This window comes from Rhinatrema bivittatum, chromosome 4 (assembly GCF_901001135.1).
Source record: "Rhinatrema bivittatum chromosome 4, aRhiBiv1.1, whole genome shotgun sequence".
In the NCBI taxonomy this organism is placed as follows: Eukaryota; Metazoa; Chordata; class Amphibia; order Gymnophiona; family Rhinatrematidae; genus Rhinatrema; species Rhinatrema bivittatum.
Window position 1 is genome coordinate 109,541,856 of NC_042618.1, and position 20,891 is coordinate 109,562,746.

The 20,891-nt window shown below is 43.9% G+C and overlaps 1 protein-coding gene across 1 annotated transcript in view; it reads left to right on the top strand.

Moving 5' to 3' along the window:
• TYRO3 (TYRO3 protein tyrosine kinase) overlaps nt 1-20,524 on the top strand; it is a 116,896-nt gene extending 96,372 nt beyond the window's left edge. Inside the window, exon 19 of the mRNA XM_029598655.1 lies at nt 15,882-20,524. Within this exon, the coding sequence (XP_029454515.1) occupies nt 15,882-16,287 (406 nt within the window). The 3' untranslated portion in view covers nt 16,288-20,524. The remainder of the gene's footprint in view (nt 1-15,881) is intronic.
• Nucleotides 20,525-20,891: the final 367 nt, after the last annotated feature.

Below are 20,891 nucleotides of genomic sequence, written 5' to 3' on the forward strand. Positions count from 1 at the left end.
AGCAACTTAAGAGCACGTATCTAAGGCATGAGTTTTGTTTTGGGCCATGCACCTGTAATTTTGTTTTGGGCCATGTCAAAATTTTGATATGCTCCTATTCCCATCAAAGGGATTTTTAGTGAGCATCCTCTAAGAAAGTTTTTTTAAATCTTCCCCTCTTTTCATTTGTCGGCAGTAAGAGGAACAAATAGCTTCCTTGAACACTGAAGGTAAGGCTAAAGGACGTTCAACCAGTGAGTTTCAAGCTACTTAAAATAATTTTAGCTTTATCTTCCAGTTCATAGGTCCATTTTAGGCCCTCCATAAGCCAGTACTTTATCGATGTTATGCTTCCTGCGGCAGAAATAGATCAGCCACAGCAGACAGAACAGTCTGCACCGCAACAGAAAAGCCTGTACTGCATTAAATTGCGGCAAATAAACTATGAAATATGTAAAACTAAGGTATTTTAGGGCCTTAAGCTCTAAAGTAATAAAAAGAACAGCTATATGTTTACCCTGCGTTGTTTAGAATCAACAATTTCATCCATTGTTTGTAGAACCAGAGGCCTTTTTGAAAACAGCTTACCCACAGCACTGCACAGCCGCATATAAGCAAAACTCACATCCCATCTGTTTTTGAAACCAGAGTTTTATGCAAAATGGGATCAGTCTTATAAGAAAGCATCCTTTCCAGTACAGGTTCCTTCGTTAGCTTTCTGTGCTTTGTAAGCAGGATGAATGATTAGATGATTTTATCTCCTACAATAAAGAATGCTGAAGAGCATTTAGCATGGTATCTATGTAACCATCTAGGAGCTTTAAAGTCTCAAATGGTAAATGCATTTAAAAAAATAAATAAATCCCCTATTTATGAAATAGATCAGGGGTAGGCAATGTTGGTCCTTGAGTGCCACAAACAGGTCTGGTTTTCAGGATATCCACAATTCAGGAGATAACCATAAACGTTTCTTAATTTGCTTGTGCTGAAAAACTTTAAGCGGTGCAACCTTATCTAAAGAATTCAACAAGGCAGTCTCCCAACCTGAAACTGCTACTTCTACGTTTGTAGGGAAACAGTCTTCTAATTCCGAACAGACTTGCTTAATATCGACGGGACCCCTTCTCGTGCGGGTGGTCCTTGTTGGGAGGAAAACTTCAGATTGCAAAAACAAGGATAATCAAAGGAAACAAGAAAATGTTTAGACCAAGGTTTAAGTCGAATATTCAGATTAAAGGACCAGGTGTTAATGTTTCTTTAATGAACACCAAGGTCCAAAGTGTGACCTAATTTAATGGTTGGCTCAGAAATGATTTGTTGCCATCCCATCTAGAAAATATTCACAGTGCATGGACAATGGTAATCTGTCCACATGTATCGTAAATTAAGAATACCAATGAGCAGTAAGCTGTTCAGGTTCATTTAGAACTGAAGTAATGGCTCAAAAAAAGGGGAACAGTCATCATTCAAAATTTTTGGTGGAGAATAGACTAAACAAATACTGAAATCTTTAGAAAATAGTATTAACATTTCTTGAAGTACCCGCCTCGAGATTTTTGTTGAAAAATTTCCAGTAATCTTTATACAAGATAAGAAGGCCGCAAGCCTATAAAATAGACAGATAAGCATAAATGATTCAAAATATTTGTCAGAATCAAGCAGCCAAGTTTGTTATTCAAAGAAAATGAGATGATTCAAGAGATAAAAGATCACACAAGATAGGAACATTTGATTGCTTAACCATTCACTAATCATCCCAGATTCTAAAAGGGAGAATCATATATGCGTTTAACAGGAATTAATCAAGATTGCCTAGTAAAGCCTGTTCTAAATTGAGGCGCCAACTCTCCATACCTTCCATAGCCATAACATGCAGAGAAGCCTGTTCGCCACTCATCGCGCACCCTTTGTGTTCCTTCGTGTATGTGATGAAGTCGCACTCCCCTGGGATATGGTACCTTCCATGTCCTCCTCCAGCTTTTGACCCTCCCTTCCCCATGCTGGTGATAGCGGGGAAGGCGAAACTTAGCCCAACAGCTGACATCTGAGCCAGCAGGGAGAGAAGGGATAATTTGATTTAATGGTCACTGTAGGGAGCATTGTAATAAACTGTGGCTTTTAAAATAAATGATTTAAGAAGACTGGAAAAAAGTGAGTTTAAGGATATCTTTGTCTGAAACAAAAAGAATTAATGATGGTTTGCTATTCTTGGATAATTGTTTAACCAGAACATTATTACTATACTAAGGAATCTTAGTATTAAAAAGCATAGCTTCCTCGATAAAAAACCAAAACGAGTTCAATTCATTACTTACTTGTTTCAGGCCGATACAGTACAGTGCAGCCAAGCCGCACATTTTACTTTCAGAAATTAGCGCCTACCCAAATGTAGGCATTAATTTCTGCCGGCACCGGGAAAGTGCCCAAAAAAGCAGTAAAAACTGCTTTTCTGTACACCCTCTGACTTAATATCATGGCGATATTAAGTCAGAGGTCCCAAAGTAAAAAAAATAATTTAAAATTAAAAAAAATAAAATAAAATCGGCTCACGGGTTGAAAACCGGACACTCAATTTTGCCGGCGTCCGGTTTCTGAATCCATGGCTGTCAGCGGGTTTGAGAACCGCCAGCAAAATTGAGTGTTGGCTGTCAAACCCGCTGACAGCCGCCGCTCCTGTCAAAAAAGAGGCGCTAGGGACGCGCTAGTGTCCTTAGCGCCTCTTTTTACTGCGGGCCCTCATTTAAATACTGAATCGCGCGCACAGGAGAGTGGCTCGCCCCTCTCCCGTGAATTTTACTGTATCGGCCTGAATGTAAAATGTTTATGTATCCTCGAATACTTGATAATTGCCAAGTGTATTAAAAAAATAATAATTCCTAAATGCTTGCGATTATATGCAATTACTGATCCCATAGGCAGCTTCTATAGGTTTGGTGCCTAGGTTCAGAGTTCACATTACGTCTCCAGAGCTCTCTCCTGTCATGCAGTCACCTTTATTCTCAAAATCACAAGTATTACATCACCCTTACTTTTCCTTTGAAGACAAGTCTAATATAATAGGTTAAACAAAAAGAGTAATCATGCTAGATCCACAATAATGCATTTTAGTAACAACTGATATAAACTTGCCAGGCTGGGAAGTTCACTTTGTGTAAGTTCATTGATCTCACCTGAAAGCTTCGCATTCAATTATCGGAACTAAGAACAGAGCAATGAGTTTGTGTTAAATCACTTGTTTCTGCATCTGAAGAGTAAAGGGAAGAGGTTTCTATGTGACAGTGCTACTGCAGAGGCATGTATAATCAAGCAAGGTGGAACTGCTGCAATTGTTTTACTGGTAGGCAGTATATACATTTTATTATATAAACAAATAAACCTACGGACGGGGCATAGCCAATTTCATAAAAGATTTCCTGCACTTTATATTGAGTGATGTTAGAATTTACAGGCCGATTTCCAAAGCCAAAATCTCTCTACAGATGAACGGGAGCTCTTTTAGGTGCATCAGTCCTAGTTCCAGTTAGCAAATGCAAAGATACGGTTTTTCCTGTGGAAGCAAGACATGAGGCATTGAGGGCTAGTTACACTATTACAGACTTGGCTGAAGTGGGAATTTGAAGTATGGGTGTCCCTTCAGGACCTCTTGATAAGACCTATTTTAACATTTAAAAAAATAAGGGGTTACTAGTGGCATGGTTTTGGCTCAGGTGGCTCACCTTATGCACATCTAATGAATTCAGGCTCACTCAACCTCTAAAATGTGTAGAAGCCAGAGATCTTCTAATTCAAAGCACGTTTTCATTGTAGGACCATTTTCCAATTTTATTTTACAAAATGACTCTAGAGAAGTTAAGTTTAGTTAATAAAGGCTTTTCATCCTCCTGCTATCATCCCTATTATAAGTAAAATGTAATAATAAAAGATCATGTCCTTGGCATATATATTCATTTGGCATTCTTTTGAATCATTTTGCAAAGCTTCATCAAACTCTCCGAGCCATGCAGATATTTTTGTAATTTTAGCTTCTCTACAAAAGGGCTAGTAAAATATTTTAAGTGCATAATTTAAATTTGGATGCAGGTATCAGTAGGGGTGTACAGGGGTAAAACATTTTTGTTTATTTCATTTTTTTTGGGGGGGGGGGGGCGCCTTTTCCCACAAGTTTTGTTTAAGGTTTATTTCCTAGCGTGTAGCAGATGGACTCAGGACCAATGGGTATAGTGTACTCCTGCTAGCAGGAAGTGCAGCTCTTCAGTATTTTCCTTCTCCATAGCAGTTAGGGACTACCTGCACGCTCTCACAGCGTTAGAACTAATTTAACGGAGAAAACCCAAATTTAGAAGAAAACTTACCTCTACAGACGAGCCCCACTCTCCTGCGGTGACACCCTCGGGTCCCTCCCCCAGTTGAGAATTCCCGAGGTGATCTCCGTGGTCCCTCGGAGGCAAGCCTCGGTCCAGCGGCCGATCCTCGGCGGGGACCTAGCCCCCGAATTCGGGCGCGGCTGAGAGGCAGCGGGTGCATCCTCGAGTGCGGCGGTGAAGGTATTTGCCCTCTCCTCCCGCAGCCGGGAAGCGCCGAAGACAAGGTAAGGTAGAAATCGTCTTTAAAGACTCCGGTCTCCGAGGTTCGAGGAGTCGCACAGGTCGCTGGCTGGGACCAGTGCCACCGGGTTGATCCGCCATAGCAGGGCTAGGCGCCCAGTTAGATCCAAGGGTCCTCCCACATGGAGACCCTCCGAGGTGGTCGCCATATTGCCCGCGTGGTCGCCGTCGCCATTTTGGCCCTATTCGTCGCTCTGTCCACCGTCTTGATCCAGGCGCACAAGGCTAGCCAGGCACACAAAATACATGTGCGCATAAAGTTACACGCACAAGTACCGTGCGCACAAGATACGCGCGTATCACGCGCTTACTGGGCCGGGCGCATAACTGCGACTTGTACACACACCTGCGCGCGCACACAACCCGCATTCACATCTTCGAAGCACCGGAGCGCATAAAGATTTACACGCCTATATCCATGGCACCATCGGAAACGGGGCTCAAGGCCTCTGCCCAGCATACCACATCAGAGCCTCACAACATGAAGAGGCCAATGTCCTGTGCGTCCAGTGCGAGGAGGCCCTGGGAGATCCAGCCCAGGGCCAGTCCCACCCAGGGCAGAGTACTAGCGCCTCAATGAGTACCCCGGACCTAGCAAATTCCAGCGGGACACCCCCTCAAACGGGGACCCCCAGGGACACAGCGCCCCCTAGCTTGGACCTAGCGTCTATCTCATGGGTGGAATTCTTCAAAGGCCTACACATCTTCTTTCACATGCAGACGGAGCCTCTGGCAAAACAGCCACAGCCTCCACCAGAAGACCTTTACGCCCCAGGCTCCTCTAGGCCCAGACAAATGAATCCACTGCCCAGACGTCCCACCTACGGGGACACGGACGACTCGGAGGAGGAATCAGAACCCCTGGAAGAGGGGGAACTCCCCCCGGGGACAGAGCCTCACTGGACCATGAGACGCTTCTTCACCAAGGACGAGCTCCCAGACCTGGTCACCCACAGCCTGAAGGAGCTTGCTATCCCAGGCACAAGTGCTTTGAGGGAGCCTAAGACGAATCCCCTGCTAGAGGGACTCCGCCAGACCTCCCATCATTTCCCTCTATTACAAGCCGTCCAGCAGCTAATTGACCTGGAATGGAGTGCTCCAGAGTCTACATTCAAAGGGGGACGGGCTACGGCAGCCATGTACCCTCTGGACCCGGCGGCCAAAGACCTTCTGACATGCCCAAAAGTGGATGCCATGGTCTGCGTGGTGTTGAAGCACACTACTATCCCAGTGGAGGGAGGTGCAGCACTCAAAGATGCTCACGACAGACGTCTGGAATCCATCCTTAAACAGTCTTTTGACATCGCCGCTATGTCCCTACAAATAGCAGCCTGCTGCACCGTGGTGACACATTGCCTGCCTATCACAGACCAGGAGCAACACCCCTGGGGAAGTCTATGGAACCAGCAGTATCATTCCTTGCGGATACTGCTTCTGATCTGGTGTGCACAGCAGCCAGAGGAGTGTCATCAGCTGTGGCAGCCAGGAGGCAACGCTGGCTCCGAAGCTGGTCAGCCGACGCATCTTCCAAAACGAGACTCACAAGGATGCCCTTTAAAGGATCCCTCCTGTTCGGCAGTGAACTAGAGAAACTGGCTAACAAATGGGGCAAGTCCCCATTGCCGCGACTACCGGAGGATAGGAATAAGAAAAACGGGCGACCCTTCCCCCGATCTTCCAGGGGCAGAAGTTCACAGCGCTTCAATCCATACAGAAACACTTATCAAGTGCCTCGTCCTACAGGCAGGAACCAGTTCTTTCGGAACAAGCACAACAAAAGAGGAACCAGCTCGGGCCCCGGCCCCAACCGCACCCCACAATGAGATTCAGCCAACCCGTCCAAAGGAAGAAGCCATAGGGGGCAGACTTGCCCTATTCTACCAAAGATGGGTCGAGATAACTTCGGACAAGTGGGTCCTAACCATCATTCGAGAGGGATACTACCTGGACTTCCTCCGAACCCCTCAGGACAAGTTCATGGAATCACCCTGCCACGACCCCTCCAAGAGGGTGGCAGTGGAGGCTACTCTGACCAGATTACTGGCCCTAGAGGCCATAACCCGAGTGTCTCCACAACAAATAAATACTGGGCATTATTCCATTTATTTTATCGTCCCCAAGAAAGAGGGAACATTCAGGCCCATCCTGGACCTCAAGTCGGTCAACCGCCACCTGAGGATCCCCTGCTTCCGCATGGAAACCCTACGCTCTGTAATAAGGGTGATACAACTGGGAGAGTTCCTCACATCCCTAGATCTGTCTGAAGCCTACCTACACATTCTGATCCATCAAAAACATCAGCGCTTCCTTCGCTTCAAAATCTTGGACCGTCACTACCAGTTCCGGGCATTACCCTTCGAGTTAGCCACAGCACCCCAGACGTTCATCAAGATCATAGTGGTGGTGGCGGCAACACTGAGGAAGGAAGGAATCCTCATACACCCTTACCTAGCCGATTGGTTGATCAAGGCGAAATCCCCAGAGGAAAGTCGCCAGGCAACCAGCAGAGTCAAGACTCTACTGGAGAGCCTCGGATAGGTGGTCAACACAAACAAGAGCTGTCTGCAGCCCTCACAGACTCTAGAATACTTAGGAGTCTGATTCGACACCAAGGAAGACAAGGTCATCCTGACACCGACGAGATTAAAACTGATGAACCAGTTGGGAACCCTGCTGAGCGAACCTCGCCCCACAGCATGGGATTGCCTACAAGTCCTTGGTCTGATGGCATCCACATTGGAAGTAGTACCATGGGCAAGAGCTCATATGAGGCCCCTACAGCGCTCACCCCTATCGCGATGGAGCCCACTGTCTCAGAACTACACCGTATGTCTACCGCTACCAGGCAAAGTTCGAACCCAACTAAGGTGGTGACTACAAGACAGCCACCTGAGCCAGGGAAAGAGACTATCCTCACCGACCTGGATCCTGCTCACCACGGACGCCAGCCTACGAGGATGGGGAGCACACTGCGAAGAGCTAACCGCCCAAGGGCAGTGGAACGCAGAAGAGTCGGGGTGGAACATCAATCACCTAGAAGCCTGGGCAGTCAGACTAGCCTGCCTACGGTTTGGTCACAGACTCTAAGACAAAAGTGGTCAGGGTAATGTCAGACAACGCCACAACAGTGGCCTACATCAACCATCAGGGAGGAACCAAAAGCCAACAGGTGTCTCTGGAAATAGACCCCCTAATGTCGTGGGCGGAAGGGAACCTCCAGGAGATCGTGGCTGTGCACATCGCCGGGAAAGACAACATCACGGTGGATTACCTCAGCAGAGAAAGTCTAGACCCAGGAGAATGGAAGCTGTCGACCACAGCGTTCCAACTGATAGTGAACCATTGGGGAACACCAACCATGGACCTGCTGGCAAACCAGTCCAGCGCCCAAGTACCCAGTTACTTCAGCCGCAGGCGGGAATCTCAGTCCCAGAGCATCGATACCCTGGTACAGACATGGCCACAGGAGACTCTGCTATACATCTTCCCATCGTGGCCCCTACTAGGCGCAGTCATTCACAAGATAAGTCTACACAGGGGACCAGTACTTCTTGTGACCCCGGACTGGCCAAGAAGACCATGGTACACAGACATGCGAAGATTACTGACAGGGAACCCCCTGCCACTACCTCCACACAGAGACCTGCTCCAACAGGGACCGATCCTCCACGAGGACCCAGCTCAATTCTCTCTTATGGTCTGGCCATTGAGAGGGCTTGCCTGAGAAAGAGCGGATACTCGGGGGCTGTAATCGACACCCTACTCCGAGCAAGCAAGTTCTCCACATCTCTAACATACATAAGAGTTTGGAGAGTATTCGAAGCCTGGTGCGAGGACCACGACATCATACCTCGCTCAGTCAAAATTCCCACGGTCTTGGAATTCCTACAGAAGGGATTGTCCCTCAACTCCATCAAGGTACAGGTGGCTGCATTGTCATGCAACCTCACCAAGAACGAGGGCGGCAGCATAGCCTCTCACCCGGATGTCTCCTGCTTTCTGAAAGGAGTTAAGCACATCCGACCACCCTAACGTGGCCGGTGACTCTTTGGAACCTCAACCTGGTCCTGGATTTCTTAGCAGGAGCCTCGTTCAGACCTCTCCACGGCCTGTCTCTCCAACTATTAACATTGAAAACAGCCTTCCTGCTGGCAGTTTGTTCAGCCTGTCGCATATCCGAGCTGCAGGCAGTGCCCTGCCGTGAGCCGTTTCTCAGGCTCACCCCTGGAACCATCCAGTTATGCATGGTTCCCTCGTTCCTCCCCAAAGTGGTGTCTCACTTCCACCTTAACCAAGCCATCTCGCTACCTTGGCCAGATGAACATAAGAATTTGGAAGAGGCCAAAAGTCTACGCCACCTCAACATCGACAGACTCCTGGCCAGATACCTGGAAATGTCGGAATCCGTACGAAAGACGGACCACCTGTTCATCCTTCACAGCGGGAAGAAGCAAGGGGAAGCGGCCTCACGAGAAACCATAGCCCACTGGATCAAAGAAGTCATCAAGGCGGCCTACGTAGAAGCAGGCAAGCCGCCATCTCTACAAATCAAGGCCCATTCTACTAGGGCCCAGGCAGTGTCCTGGGCAGAAACCAAGATGCTGTCACCCGCCGAGATCTGCAGGGTGGCGACATGGTCCTCCATCCACACCTTTTCCAGGTTTTACCGCCTGGATGTTCAGGCCCGGGAGGATACAGCATTCGCAAGGGCAGTACTAAGTGGATCACGGGCAGCCTCCCACTCAGTTCAGGAGTAGCTTTTATACATCCCATTGGTCCTGAGTCCATCTGCTACACGATAGGAAATGGAAAAATTACTTTTGTGATAATTTTGTTTTCCTTAGTGTAGACAGATTGGACTCAACATCCCATCCACGGCTGCCGTTACTCTGGGAATTCTCGGGGGACAGCTCCTAGAGCGAGGGAATAAAGGGTAAGCCATGCTTTCCTTCAGTCTAGGTCACCCACCCTACCGGGTGTCGACGTTTCCCGGTTGAGGGCTCTGGCGGTCTCCAGCTATAGCCAATTCAACCAATTCAAGTAATTCAAGTTTATCAAGTTATAAAGTTAATCTAGTTATTCAAGTTATGAAGTTATTCAAGTTATCCAAAATAAGTCAGTCACACATATATCCACAATGCTTTTCGAGGAGAATACTTAAGAGCTGCACTTCCTGCAGGGGTATATGTACTAGGGCTGACGTCAGATTGAAATATGATCCGTCTCCAACTGCTATCAGGAGTACAGTATACCCATTGGTCCTGAGTCCATCTGCTACACGCTAGGAAATAAAGCTTAAACAAAACTTGTGGGAAAAGGCGCCCCCCGCCCCCTCCAAAAAATGAAATAAACAAAAATGTTTTACCCTTGTACACTCCTACTGATACCTGCATCCAAATTTAAATTATGCACTTAAAATATCTGTCTACACTAAGGAAAACGAAATTATCAGGTAAGTAATTTCTCCATTTTGTTTCTTTAGTTTTAAAAAAAAAAATTTGAGGAAAAAGAAATAGTGCCTTCCAAGGCCTCCTGTCCCCACCACTCATCCCTCCTACCTTGAAAAACGCCAGGGCCAGGATCCTCTCCAGCCCTTACTTACCTAGTCCGGGGGGACTCTGCTGGCAAGGCCTAGGTACAGGCTGAAACCTTGGCCTTGTATAGGTCTAGGCCTTGGTAGGTTGCCACAACCTCAACCTTGGCCTAGGCCATATGCAAGGCCCAGGCTTGGAGGCCTGGTACCAAAGCCTAGGCTGCAGTAATTTGCCGTGACTTCAGCCTAGTCCTTAAGCAAGACCGAGACATGGTCCCAACACCTAGGCCCAGGCCTGACACTGGGGCCCAGCCTGGATCCTGAAGCCTGGGCCTAGGCCAGAGCCTGAGACCGGGTCCTGGAGCCTGGGCCTCTGCTTAAGCCAGAGCCTGCTGAGGCCTGGTCTGGAGGCTTGATCCGGAGGCCGGGTCCCAGTCCCTGGGATTTGGCCTGACACAGGTACCAACACCTAGATATTGGAGCTCAGGTCTTGGAATCTTCTTCCTTCCTCCTTTCTTGTCTTTTCTTCTTGAAATGATGCCATCCATTGGGGACATGCCAGAGTAAATTAACTCCAGCACCTCCTTGGCAGAGAGCACCATTTTGTTGAATAGCAATATCAGGAATATTATGTCACAAAGCTTGTAAGGGAGTCAGTTGGACTGTTAGATGATCGAGGGGTTAAAGGGGCACTTAGTGAAGATAAGGCCATCGCGGAAAGATTAAATGATTTCTTTGCTTCAGTGTTTACTGAAGAGGATGTTGGGGAGGTACCCATACTGGAGAAGGTTTTCATGGGTAATGATTCAGATGGACTGAACCAAATCACGGTGAACCTAGAAGATGTGGTAGGCCTGATTGACAAACTGAAGAGTAGTAAATCACTTGGATCAGATGGTATACACCCCAGAGTTCTGAAGGAACTCAAATATGAAATTTCAGACCTATTAGTAAAAATTTGTAACCTATCATTAAAATCATCCATTGTACCTGAAGACTGGAGGATAGCTAATGTAACCCCATATTTAAAAAGGGCTCCAGGGGCGATCTGGGAAACTACAGACCGGTTAGCATGACTTCAGTGCCAGGAAAAATAGTGGAAGGTGTTCTAAACATCAAAATCACAGAACATATAGAAAGACATGGTTTAATGGAACAAAGTCAGCATGGCTTTACCCAAGACAAGTCTTGCCTCACAAATCTGCTTCACTCTTTTGAAGGAGTTAATAAACATGTGGATAAAGATGAACCGTAGATGTAGTGTATTTGGATTTTCAGAAGGCGTTTGACAAAGTTCCTCATGAGAGGCTTCTAGGAAAAGTAAAAAGTCATGGGATAGGTGGCGATGTGCTTTCGTGAATTACAAACTGGCTAAAAGACAGGAAACAGAGTAGGATTAAATGGACAATTTTCTCAGTGAAAGGGAGTGGGCAGTGGAGTGCCTCAGGGATTTGTATTGGGACCCTTACTTTTCAATATATTTATAAATGATCTGGAAAGAAATATGAGGAGTGAGGTAATCAAATTTGCAGATGATACAAAATTGTTCAGAGTAGTTAAATCACAAGCAGATTGTGATAAATTGCAGGAAGACCTTGTGAGACTGGAAAATTGGGCATCGAAATGGCAGATGAAATTTAATGTGGATAAGTGCAAGGTGATGCATATAGGGAAAAATAACCCATGCTATAGTCACACAAAGTTAGGTTCCATATTAGGTGCTACCACCCAAGAAAGAGATCTAGGCGTAATAGTGGATAACACATTGAAATCGTCTGTTCAGTGTGCTGTGGCAGTCAAAAAAGCAAACAATGTTGGGAATTATTCGAAAGGGAATGGTGAATAAAATGGAAAATGTCATAATGCCTCTGTATCGCTCCATGGTGAGACCGCACCTTGAATCCTGTGTACAATTCTGGTCGCCGCATCTCAAAAAAGATATAATTGCGATGGAGAAGGTACAGAGAAGGGTGACCAAAATAAGGGGAATGGAACAGCTCCCCTATGAGGAAAGACTAAAGAGGTTAGGACTTTTCAGCTTGGAGAAGAGCCGGCTGAGGTGGAGATATGATAGAGGTGTTTAAAATCATGAGAGGTCTAGAATGGGTAGATGTGAATCGGTTATTTACTCTTTCAGATAATAGACTAGGGAGCACTCCATGAAGTTAGCATGTGGCACATTTAAAACTAATCGGAGAAAGTTCTTTTTCACTCAACGCACAATTAAACTCTGGATTTTGTTGCCAGAGGATATGGTTAGTGCAGTTAGTATAGCTGTGTTTAAAAAAGGATTGGATAAGTTCTTGGAGGTGAAGTCCATTACCTGCTATTAATTAAGTTGACTTAGAAAATAGCCACTGCTATTACTAGCAACAGTAACATGGAATAGACTTAGTTTTTGGGTACTTGCCAGGTTGTTATGGCCTAGATTGGCCACTGTTGGAAACAGGATGCTGGGCTTGATGGACTCTTGGTCTGACCCAGCATGGCATGATGTTATGTTCTTAAGGGAAAATCTGTTGATAGCAGTTAGAGCCCAAGCACAGCCCAAAGAACGTTTTTTTTACCCTACCCAGATTGACCCTCTCAAACATTAACTACCTATGCCTCCCCTCTTCACCCTTATATTCCCTGAAGATGAACAGCATAATTATAAATTATCAAACAATATCAGAGGCTACAAACAATTTAAACTTAGCAAAATTCTCTAATATGTAGGTAAAATACTGAAGCATGGTATGAAGCATAATCGACATATTCAAATGACTGTCACTGTGATATTAACTTGATATTTGAATTCTATAATCTATTAACTCCCACCCAGCCATGTACATATCTGTATTCATTAATTAAATGCTGGGATAACTGCCACTATATGGTGATCCTACACATGATCTAACCGGGCTCAGAGATGCAGATGGGCTTTTTCTTGCTGCTTCTTCCTGTTCCTCAACCAATTTCCTCGCCTCTTGCAGCAAAACAAACCACCTGACCCCTGTCCTTGTGACCAATCCGAAGCTTGGCCGGGTATAATAATGCTGAATGAATGACCAATGAAAATAACTTTGTACATAATGGACCAAACTCCTGCCGTTGTGCAGAGTTTTGCTGAATAATCCTGAAAAATCTGAATTTTCTTTCCGTTATAATTCAGCTGCTGACTAGAATGTGGAGCCTGTAGATTCTCAGTTTTATGCGTATAGTTGAGCACTCGTGTGATTAGTGCACGTGGCCCTTCTGTATTATTTCTGTGCTGGCCTACCCGATGGGCCCTCTCAATACGCAGTTTCCTGTGCACACTGGAGAGTTTCAATTGGTAGGATAACCACTTTCCAAGAAGCCTAGCAGTTCCCACTCCCCCAATAATTCGGTTAAGCTGATCAGATGTATATTGTTGTGGCAGGATCTGTTTACCAGATCCTCCAGCGTTTCATCTTGTTTAATAACAGCCATTTTGAGCGCCGTTACCTCCATCTTAGAGATCTGCAGGCTATCCTGTACAACAGATTTTCACTGTTCCACCTCTGCAAATCTCTGCTCAAAGCTTGTCAGGGTCTCAGATGCCCCATCCAGTTTATCAAAAATCTTTTTAAGCTCAGGTTCCAATGCTTCCACTCTCATTGCTTTCAATTCGGCCATCTCCACCACCTTATTCAAGTGCTGCTCCATGCCAGTCCACCCATCCACTATCTTTGATTCCATCAGCTTGCCTTTCACTTTTTTTCTTTTTCCTTTTTTTTTTGCTGGCCGAGCTGACCTACCCAAATTATTAGCAGAGAGACCAAATAGGTATTAACATCGTATGCTGCTTAAGGATGTGAAATTTGCCAGTTAATCATTTGGATGAGGGTGGAACAAGGTTAAGGTGAGCCTGAGAGAGAATTACATCTCATCTCCCTTACAGCATCACGTGATCTTTGAGTGGTTTTATCCACCGTGAATGCTAAATTTATTCATGAAGACTTCAGTAAAGTGATTAAAGTTCTTATCTCAAGAACAGTTATTCTAGTATCAAAAATGTTAGCAAGATGTTTTTAAATTAATCTGCCAATACAAATTAAATTAATCCAGATCATTCTACTTAACCAGAAGTGATCTGTTTTTCTTAAAGTAATCAAAATCTTATAGAGATATTTAGAGGTCTCAGTTTTTTGTGGTTTTTTTTCCCAGAAAGTCAAATTGTTCACTTGTTTTGGAGGAGTATAAAATGTTTAGACCACAACCAACCCAACCATAGCAAGTTAAACAAATGAGTCAATAAGAACAGCATATATATTAAAAGGAAATCAGAGCCCATTTAACTAGAAATTAATCATTCTCTTTGGGCATAAGAAAGAGTTGCATATCTGGCAAAGATCTGTAAAGTGGCCACATGGTCCACATTACATTTATGATCAAAATGTTGCAGATGGGATTTTTTCATGAAAAAGAATATTGCTAGCTTTAGCATTCTGTATGCAGGTTTATCTTCCCTCCCAGAATAATTGGGCTTTGGTACTTCCCAATTGTTCTGGACTTGTGTAGCAGAAAGCAAAGGAAGGAGACAGTTACCTAGAACATATCATAACACAAGATTTGCAATACTGGGTCAAACTAAAGATCCATCAAGCCCAGTATCCTTTTTCCAACAGTGGCCAATTCAGGTCATATGTACCTGGCAGGATCCCAAAAGGGAAGTTAAAACATAAAAGAATATAGAGATTTTCTAGTAAATGAGAAGATTTTAAAAAAAGAGAGAAATTATAAAGCCTGTTGACACAACAGTTTTAAAGAGGACCTTCATCTATAAAAAATTGGTATTTTGTAATAAGTTTTAAAATCTGCTTTGTCATGAGAATACTGGCCTTAACTGTCACTGCAGTAGTGAAGTCACAGGATTAAAAAAAAAAAAAAAAAAAATCTTTCCATCTAGATGAGGGACTAAATTCATCATTCTGGACTGGTGTAGAAGAAATAAAGGAAAGGTAAGTCTAAATTTCTCCTTAGTGCACAGGTTTGGGGAGTTGCTCTTAGAATTTGCAACGCTCAAGGTCCAAACCACACTATTGGCATCTGCGTCTGAGACTATGGATGCTGTACAAGGTTGACGTACAAGTTGGTTTGTGAGGCATCTGCCTGTATGCCTGCCTTATGCAGCTCTGGCATTTTCCTTTTCCGCTGATGAAGAAACTTGCGTATTGTATGCCTCCGTGTTCGGTGAACTGAATTAAATCATTCTTCGCCTTCCCTGGTGCTTAGGTTATGGGGACATCAAGTGGCCAGTTTGTGCTATAGCATACTCTCTCTGCCTCGTGCCCTCTCCTCTTTCCCTCCATCTCGTCTTCCTAACCTTGCTTTTTTTTTTTTTTCATTATTAGTCTAGTAGTATGAATCATGGCTGTTTGACGTCTGAGAGGATTTTAAGTTGGATATCACAGCATCGTACAGAACTGACTTGTGAATGAAATGCATGAGGGTTTAACCTGAAATGTTTGCAGGCTGAAATGTAGTATTTATAGAATAATCTTAACCCTGGGCTTCTCAGGTGCATTTTTCAGGGACTTGGCACGTCAGGCCGCCCTGCTTGTATAATATAATGCCTTCATGGAACTGAAGGCAACTAGCAAGGACATGCCTGGGGGGGGGGGGGGGGGTCTGCCAATTTTAACTGCTCCATGGTATTAACACCCAAAACATTTATTTAGGAGATCTATAGAATTGGTTCCTTTTCTTTCCATTAAATGTGTGGGTTTGTTTTGTTTTTTTTTTCCTTTTTGTTGCTGCAGCTATGAGATGATGAGCAGTTGCTGGAACTCTGATCCCAAGATGCGGCCCAGCTTTAGCACGTTGAAAAGACAACTGGAAACAGTTTTAGGAAGGCTGTCCATGCTCTCAGCCAGTCAGGATATGTTGTACGTCAACATTGGGGAGACTCTGGGAGTCTCAGGAAGCAGCTGTGCCCTTCATGACCCATTTGAAAATGAGGAGGAAGAAAACGATAGCAGGGCAGATGCTTCCGAATCTGCTGCTGCTGCTGCTGCTGCTGTTCCCAGTGACTATCGCTATATCCTGAATCCTGGGTGCCTTAGAGAGGATGAGGAGTGGCGCTCCAACACGCAGGCAGGGGAAGCCAGTGGCCTTTTACTAGAAGATGAGGAAGCACAAGGAGGACAAGTCATTATTGATCTCTGAGTTGAGCACGGTATTTTCACAGCCCGATGAAGAAGAGGGTTTTGTTTGTGTTTTTAGGCTGCAGCCCGAGAGGGAATTTTTTTCATTTTTGATTCATAAAAACAATTTTGTGGGAGGTGAAGAGGAAATTTATTTTTTTTTGGGGGGGGGGGGAGGCACTTTTGTTTAATTATATCAAAACCTCAAGTTAAAAAAAAAAAAAAAAAGGAATCTGTTGGGGATATTTTAGGGATGCTAACACAGCTCTGAGGTAACCTTAATCTCTTGACTGTGAGCAGAGACCTTGCAGTTATGCCGTTTGTATTCTGTGAACAGTGAGAAGTATTGCTTATAACTGTATGTTCTGAGGAAGGATCAAGAAGCAAGGTGGGCTGTATATTTTCTACCTGAGGAGGGGTGGGGGCAGGAGAAGGCTCAATTTTAGGCATCTGGTTTGCCATATTTATCCCAGACTGGGCTGGCTGTTTGTAAAGTACAATAGTTTAATTTCTTTTCCTGTGATTTTTTAATCTGTGACCAGCACCAAGTGAAAGGCTACTCTGATCTGTCCCTTGGTTTACTCTCATAATGCCCTCTCCCCTCTTCCTCTCTCCCCCCACCTCCACTTATGACAACTTATCCTGCTTTGAAGCAGATGACCAGGGCTCATTGCCTATTGTACAGTTTTTAACTTTTTGTCAGCTGCTCATTATGGGAATTTGATAAATTCAACAAAATAACAATTGATTTTATGATTTGCTTTGAGTTATTTCCCACTTTCAAATTTTTGTGTTTGTGGCCAGTGAGAATGGTCTGGAAGACAAAATGGTCTTTATTCTGTAGTCAAAATATGGAACCCTATATCTTAAACTAGACAAGAAGGCCCACTTCTACAGTTCCAAGTGTATGTTGTAGCAGTGCTTTGGGAGGAAACCGGAAGCTCTCAGTGACAGCCAGCAGATAGCTTACAAATCTAACAAGTGGCAGCTCCAGGACCTCAGGGACAGTCTGAGTTGGTCCTAGTTTTTTACATTTTATGTTTCTCCTGTGTGTTGTGGGATTTCTTAATTTTGCTAATGCAAATGCTGAGCGAGTAGAAATAAAAATAAATAGGAATAACACACACTGTCCTTTGTACTTATAAGGTGTCAGCTCTGAGCAATCTTTGGGGCCTATTTATCAAATTGCACTAATGCATGTTAGTCATTAGGTCCCATTAATCTCAAATGTGTGTTAACTCACAGTAGTGCAGTTTGATTTCCCAGGAAGCCTTGCTTTTGCATCGTAGATGATGATTTCCTGTTAATTTGCGATTTCAGACTGGGCTCTGAGGGAAACAGCACACATGTTTAAATCCATTGGAGTAAGCTGGCATATGGGGAGAATCAGGGCAGGACTTAGGTAAGAGCTATACAGCTTGCATTGAACAGTGACACTTTTAGTCTACAAATCAGTGTTACCAAAGTAAGCCATATCCCACCAAAAAGGGAACAAGAATTAAGCCTTGCCTTACAATGGGACTGCTAAGTAAGTGTCTGCATCCATGTCTGTGGTAAACTTGGTTTATAAAAACATAATTGAGCTGCTACTCAATCCTAGTGGTATGCATTGCTAGTATGGTGTAGGGCAGGGAGGCAAACTCCAGTCCTCAAGTGCCACAAACAGGCCAGGTTTTCAGGATATCTACAATGAATATGCATGAGAGAGATTTGCATGCACTGCCTCCATTGTATGCAAATCTACCTCAAGTCTCATGCTGCCAATAGCAGACGATTTAGGATGAACTGTGTAATATTTCAGGGTTTTGTAACAACTGAGTTGTCTAGAATCAGGGATTCATAAATAATCTGTTTTGCCTTGGGTATGGTTTTGTTTTATCAGCCACTTTGTCCCTTTCCTATGCTAAAGCAAATTGCACAGTGCCATTCCTGCCCTCCACATGCTACTTTTGTAAAATTATCCATTCTTCAAAATGATGATCTCCTCAAGGGACAGAGTTTTCATAAGAACATTTTTTTCATTTTTAATTTATAGGCATCTTCCAGAATTTTGAAGACCATTTTTTGTGGAAATTTGATGAGATCTGTAATAACTAAGAGAGGGATTTGTTTTCTTGAAAAAAAATCAAAGGGATATGTTGCAAAGCAAGTAACTTTAGTTTTTGTAGTGTATATCCTGGAAACCCATCATTCAGGGACTTGATTCAGAACTTGGAAAGTGGTGGCTGTGTGTTTTGAATGGAGCCTTTGGCCGAGTTCGTCAGACTGCAAGAGCAGAAAGTACCCGGCGGAGCTCTTTGAAACAAAAATCACTGCACCTGGGTTAATGGCCGTTGCTGGTGTGCAGCATATGCTTTTCCAATTCTGACTGCCATTAAACAAACTGTGAAGTATTTTTTGCTTCTATTCTGTGGAGAATGATTCAACTGAGAGTACAATGAGGCATCTCGTTTCCTAGCTGTTTGTTCCATGATTTTCGGTGCATGTTTTTTTTAAGAAATGACACTTTTTTCCTCATTCCTAAACTGTACTTAAAACAAAGTGACATGCAAGACATGTTACAGCTGTTGTACTGGATGCAATAAGCCTGTGTGTGTATATATATATATATATATATTATATATATGTATATTTTAAAACCTGCAAGAGAATTTGTTTGGACTTCAACCACCGTGCACACTATAGCACTATACAACTGCAATATTAAATGTCTGAAAGCTATAAAAATTCTTACAAGTTTGAGCCGGAGCTGAACCAAAAGGCATGATGTCCATTTTTATTTTTTTTAATTTGGGTCCATTTATGAAATTTATCCCATGGCAGCTGCTGGCATTTTTCCTATAATTATTGGAAAGCTGAAAGGCTTCCTAATTGGTATTTGCATACATTCGATGTCACAGTCTGTTTAATTTGCCCAGTTTGATTATCCTTAAAACTAGACCCAATCAAGACTTCTAAGGGCCAAGTTTGGGCAACTCCAGAGCAAAGCTAACGCACAGGGGGTTTCTGCATGGCACTCATCTTTTCCACACTTAGGAGCAGACAGCAAAGCCCAGGTCAGTTCCAACATTTCCTGGTCTCATCCTAAAGGTACTGAAATACTGGTCAGAGTCTATGCAGAGAGCACCAGCATCAAAAAAGGGTGTGTGGAATCTCCAGCATAAGGAAAATCAGGCAGAATGTTACCTGTGGATATCTGGTGCTAAAATATAGAGCTATACACAATTAGAAGGTGTAAATTTAATTTAGGGTTGGCATGTACCACAAGAACATTTTATTTGTTCCCAGTAGGGCTTTAACTCCTTTGATGTGCATACCAGGGAGCTGGATGTCCTAGCAGTAGCATCATTGCAGGCCCAGCAAAAGGTTAGTGGCACTTCTTTAATCCTGCAGATAAAAAGCACTCTCTCCTTAAGAGTCTGGGCTACCTCTTTCAGCACTCATTAGTCTTGCTGGTAAGCCCTAGTTACAAGTAGAGCTTGCTGGCATTTTCTGATATGTTTTCCTATCATACAGCCACACCCACTTTTGGAATTTAGCCAGGGCAGCAATGCCACGGGTGCTCCCTAATTTTGCATTAAACGTTAAAGTACTCTGGCCTTGTGTGCTGAATCGCTGCAAAGTGCTGTAGAACCCTTCCATTAACTTTTCTTAATGCCATGACCCCCTCCGTTGGTCTCCAAGAACATTCTGCTCCACAAACTGACTTGTTTGGTATGAGCTGGATCTCTCTAAAGAAGACGACTCTTCACTCTGAACCAGTCTTGTTTTTTCCTGATCAAAATCCATTGGCTGTCTCCATTACTCAATGGGCTTCTTTCCAACTTTAATGTCTGCTTGTATGACTCCGCACTAGATTTTCTACTGCACTTTGTTGTACCCTTTTTCTGTTTGGTTGGTCTGGAGAACGCCTTTAAACTCTGCAGTCTTTATGATGGGATTGACAGGAGCATGAAAAAAATAATTATGGCTTCCTTTCACCATTGTCATTTTATTTTGCTTAGCAAGCTAGAGACCAAGGAATGTATATTTCCCTTTCCAGTTCATATGCCTTTACTGCTGGGATTTAGTCCTAATCCTAGGTGAAGGATAAATGCACTAGTGTTATAGTGTTCAAGGCAGGTTTACTGTCTAACTGCTTACATGTTGTATAATAAACTTTTGAGTTTTAAAATAAAAACTTTTGTGTATATAAAGAAAGCTATATTTTGTACCTTTAGAGTCAAAAAGGAAAAATAAATTGATGTCTTTTGGGGAAACCTTTTTGTTCTCTGTGTTTTGCAATAATATGTTCTCAAGGGCTTTGCATACACTAAATATGTTTACATACACATTGAGGAACCTACACTGAACCTAGAAGAAAAGGCTGATAGTGATATATTTGAATCATAGCAATTAGGTTGGTTCTTCACTGGGCACTTGTGATGGTTTCTGATGTAGAATTTGGGGGGAAAAAAGAAATCTAGCTTTGATATAGCCAGCAACAAACTGTCAAAACTAAAACTGACCCCTTTTGTTTTCCTATTGCTTTAAGCTTCCAGTTTGGTTGGAACTATCCTCCATTGATATTACAGTACCATGAGCCTTTATTCACAATTACTCTTCCTCTTTAGCCCAGTCATGGCA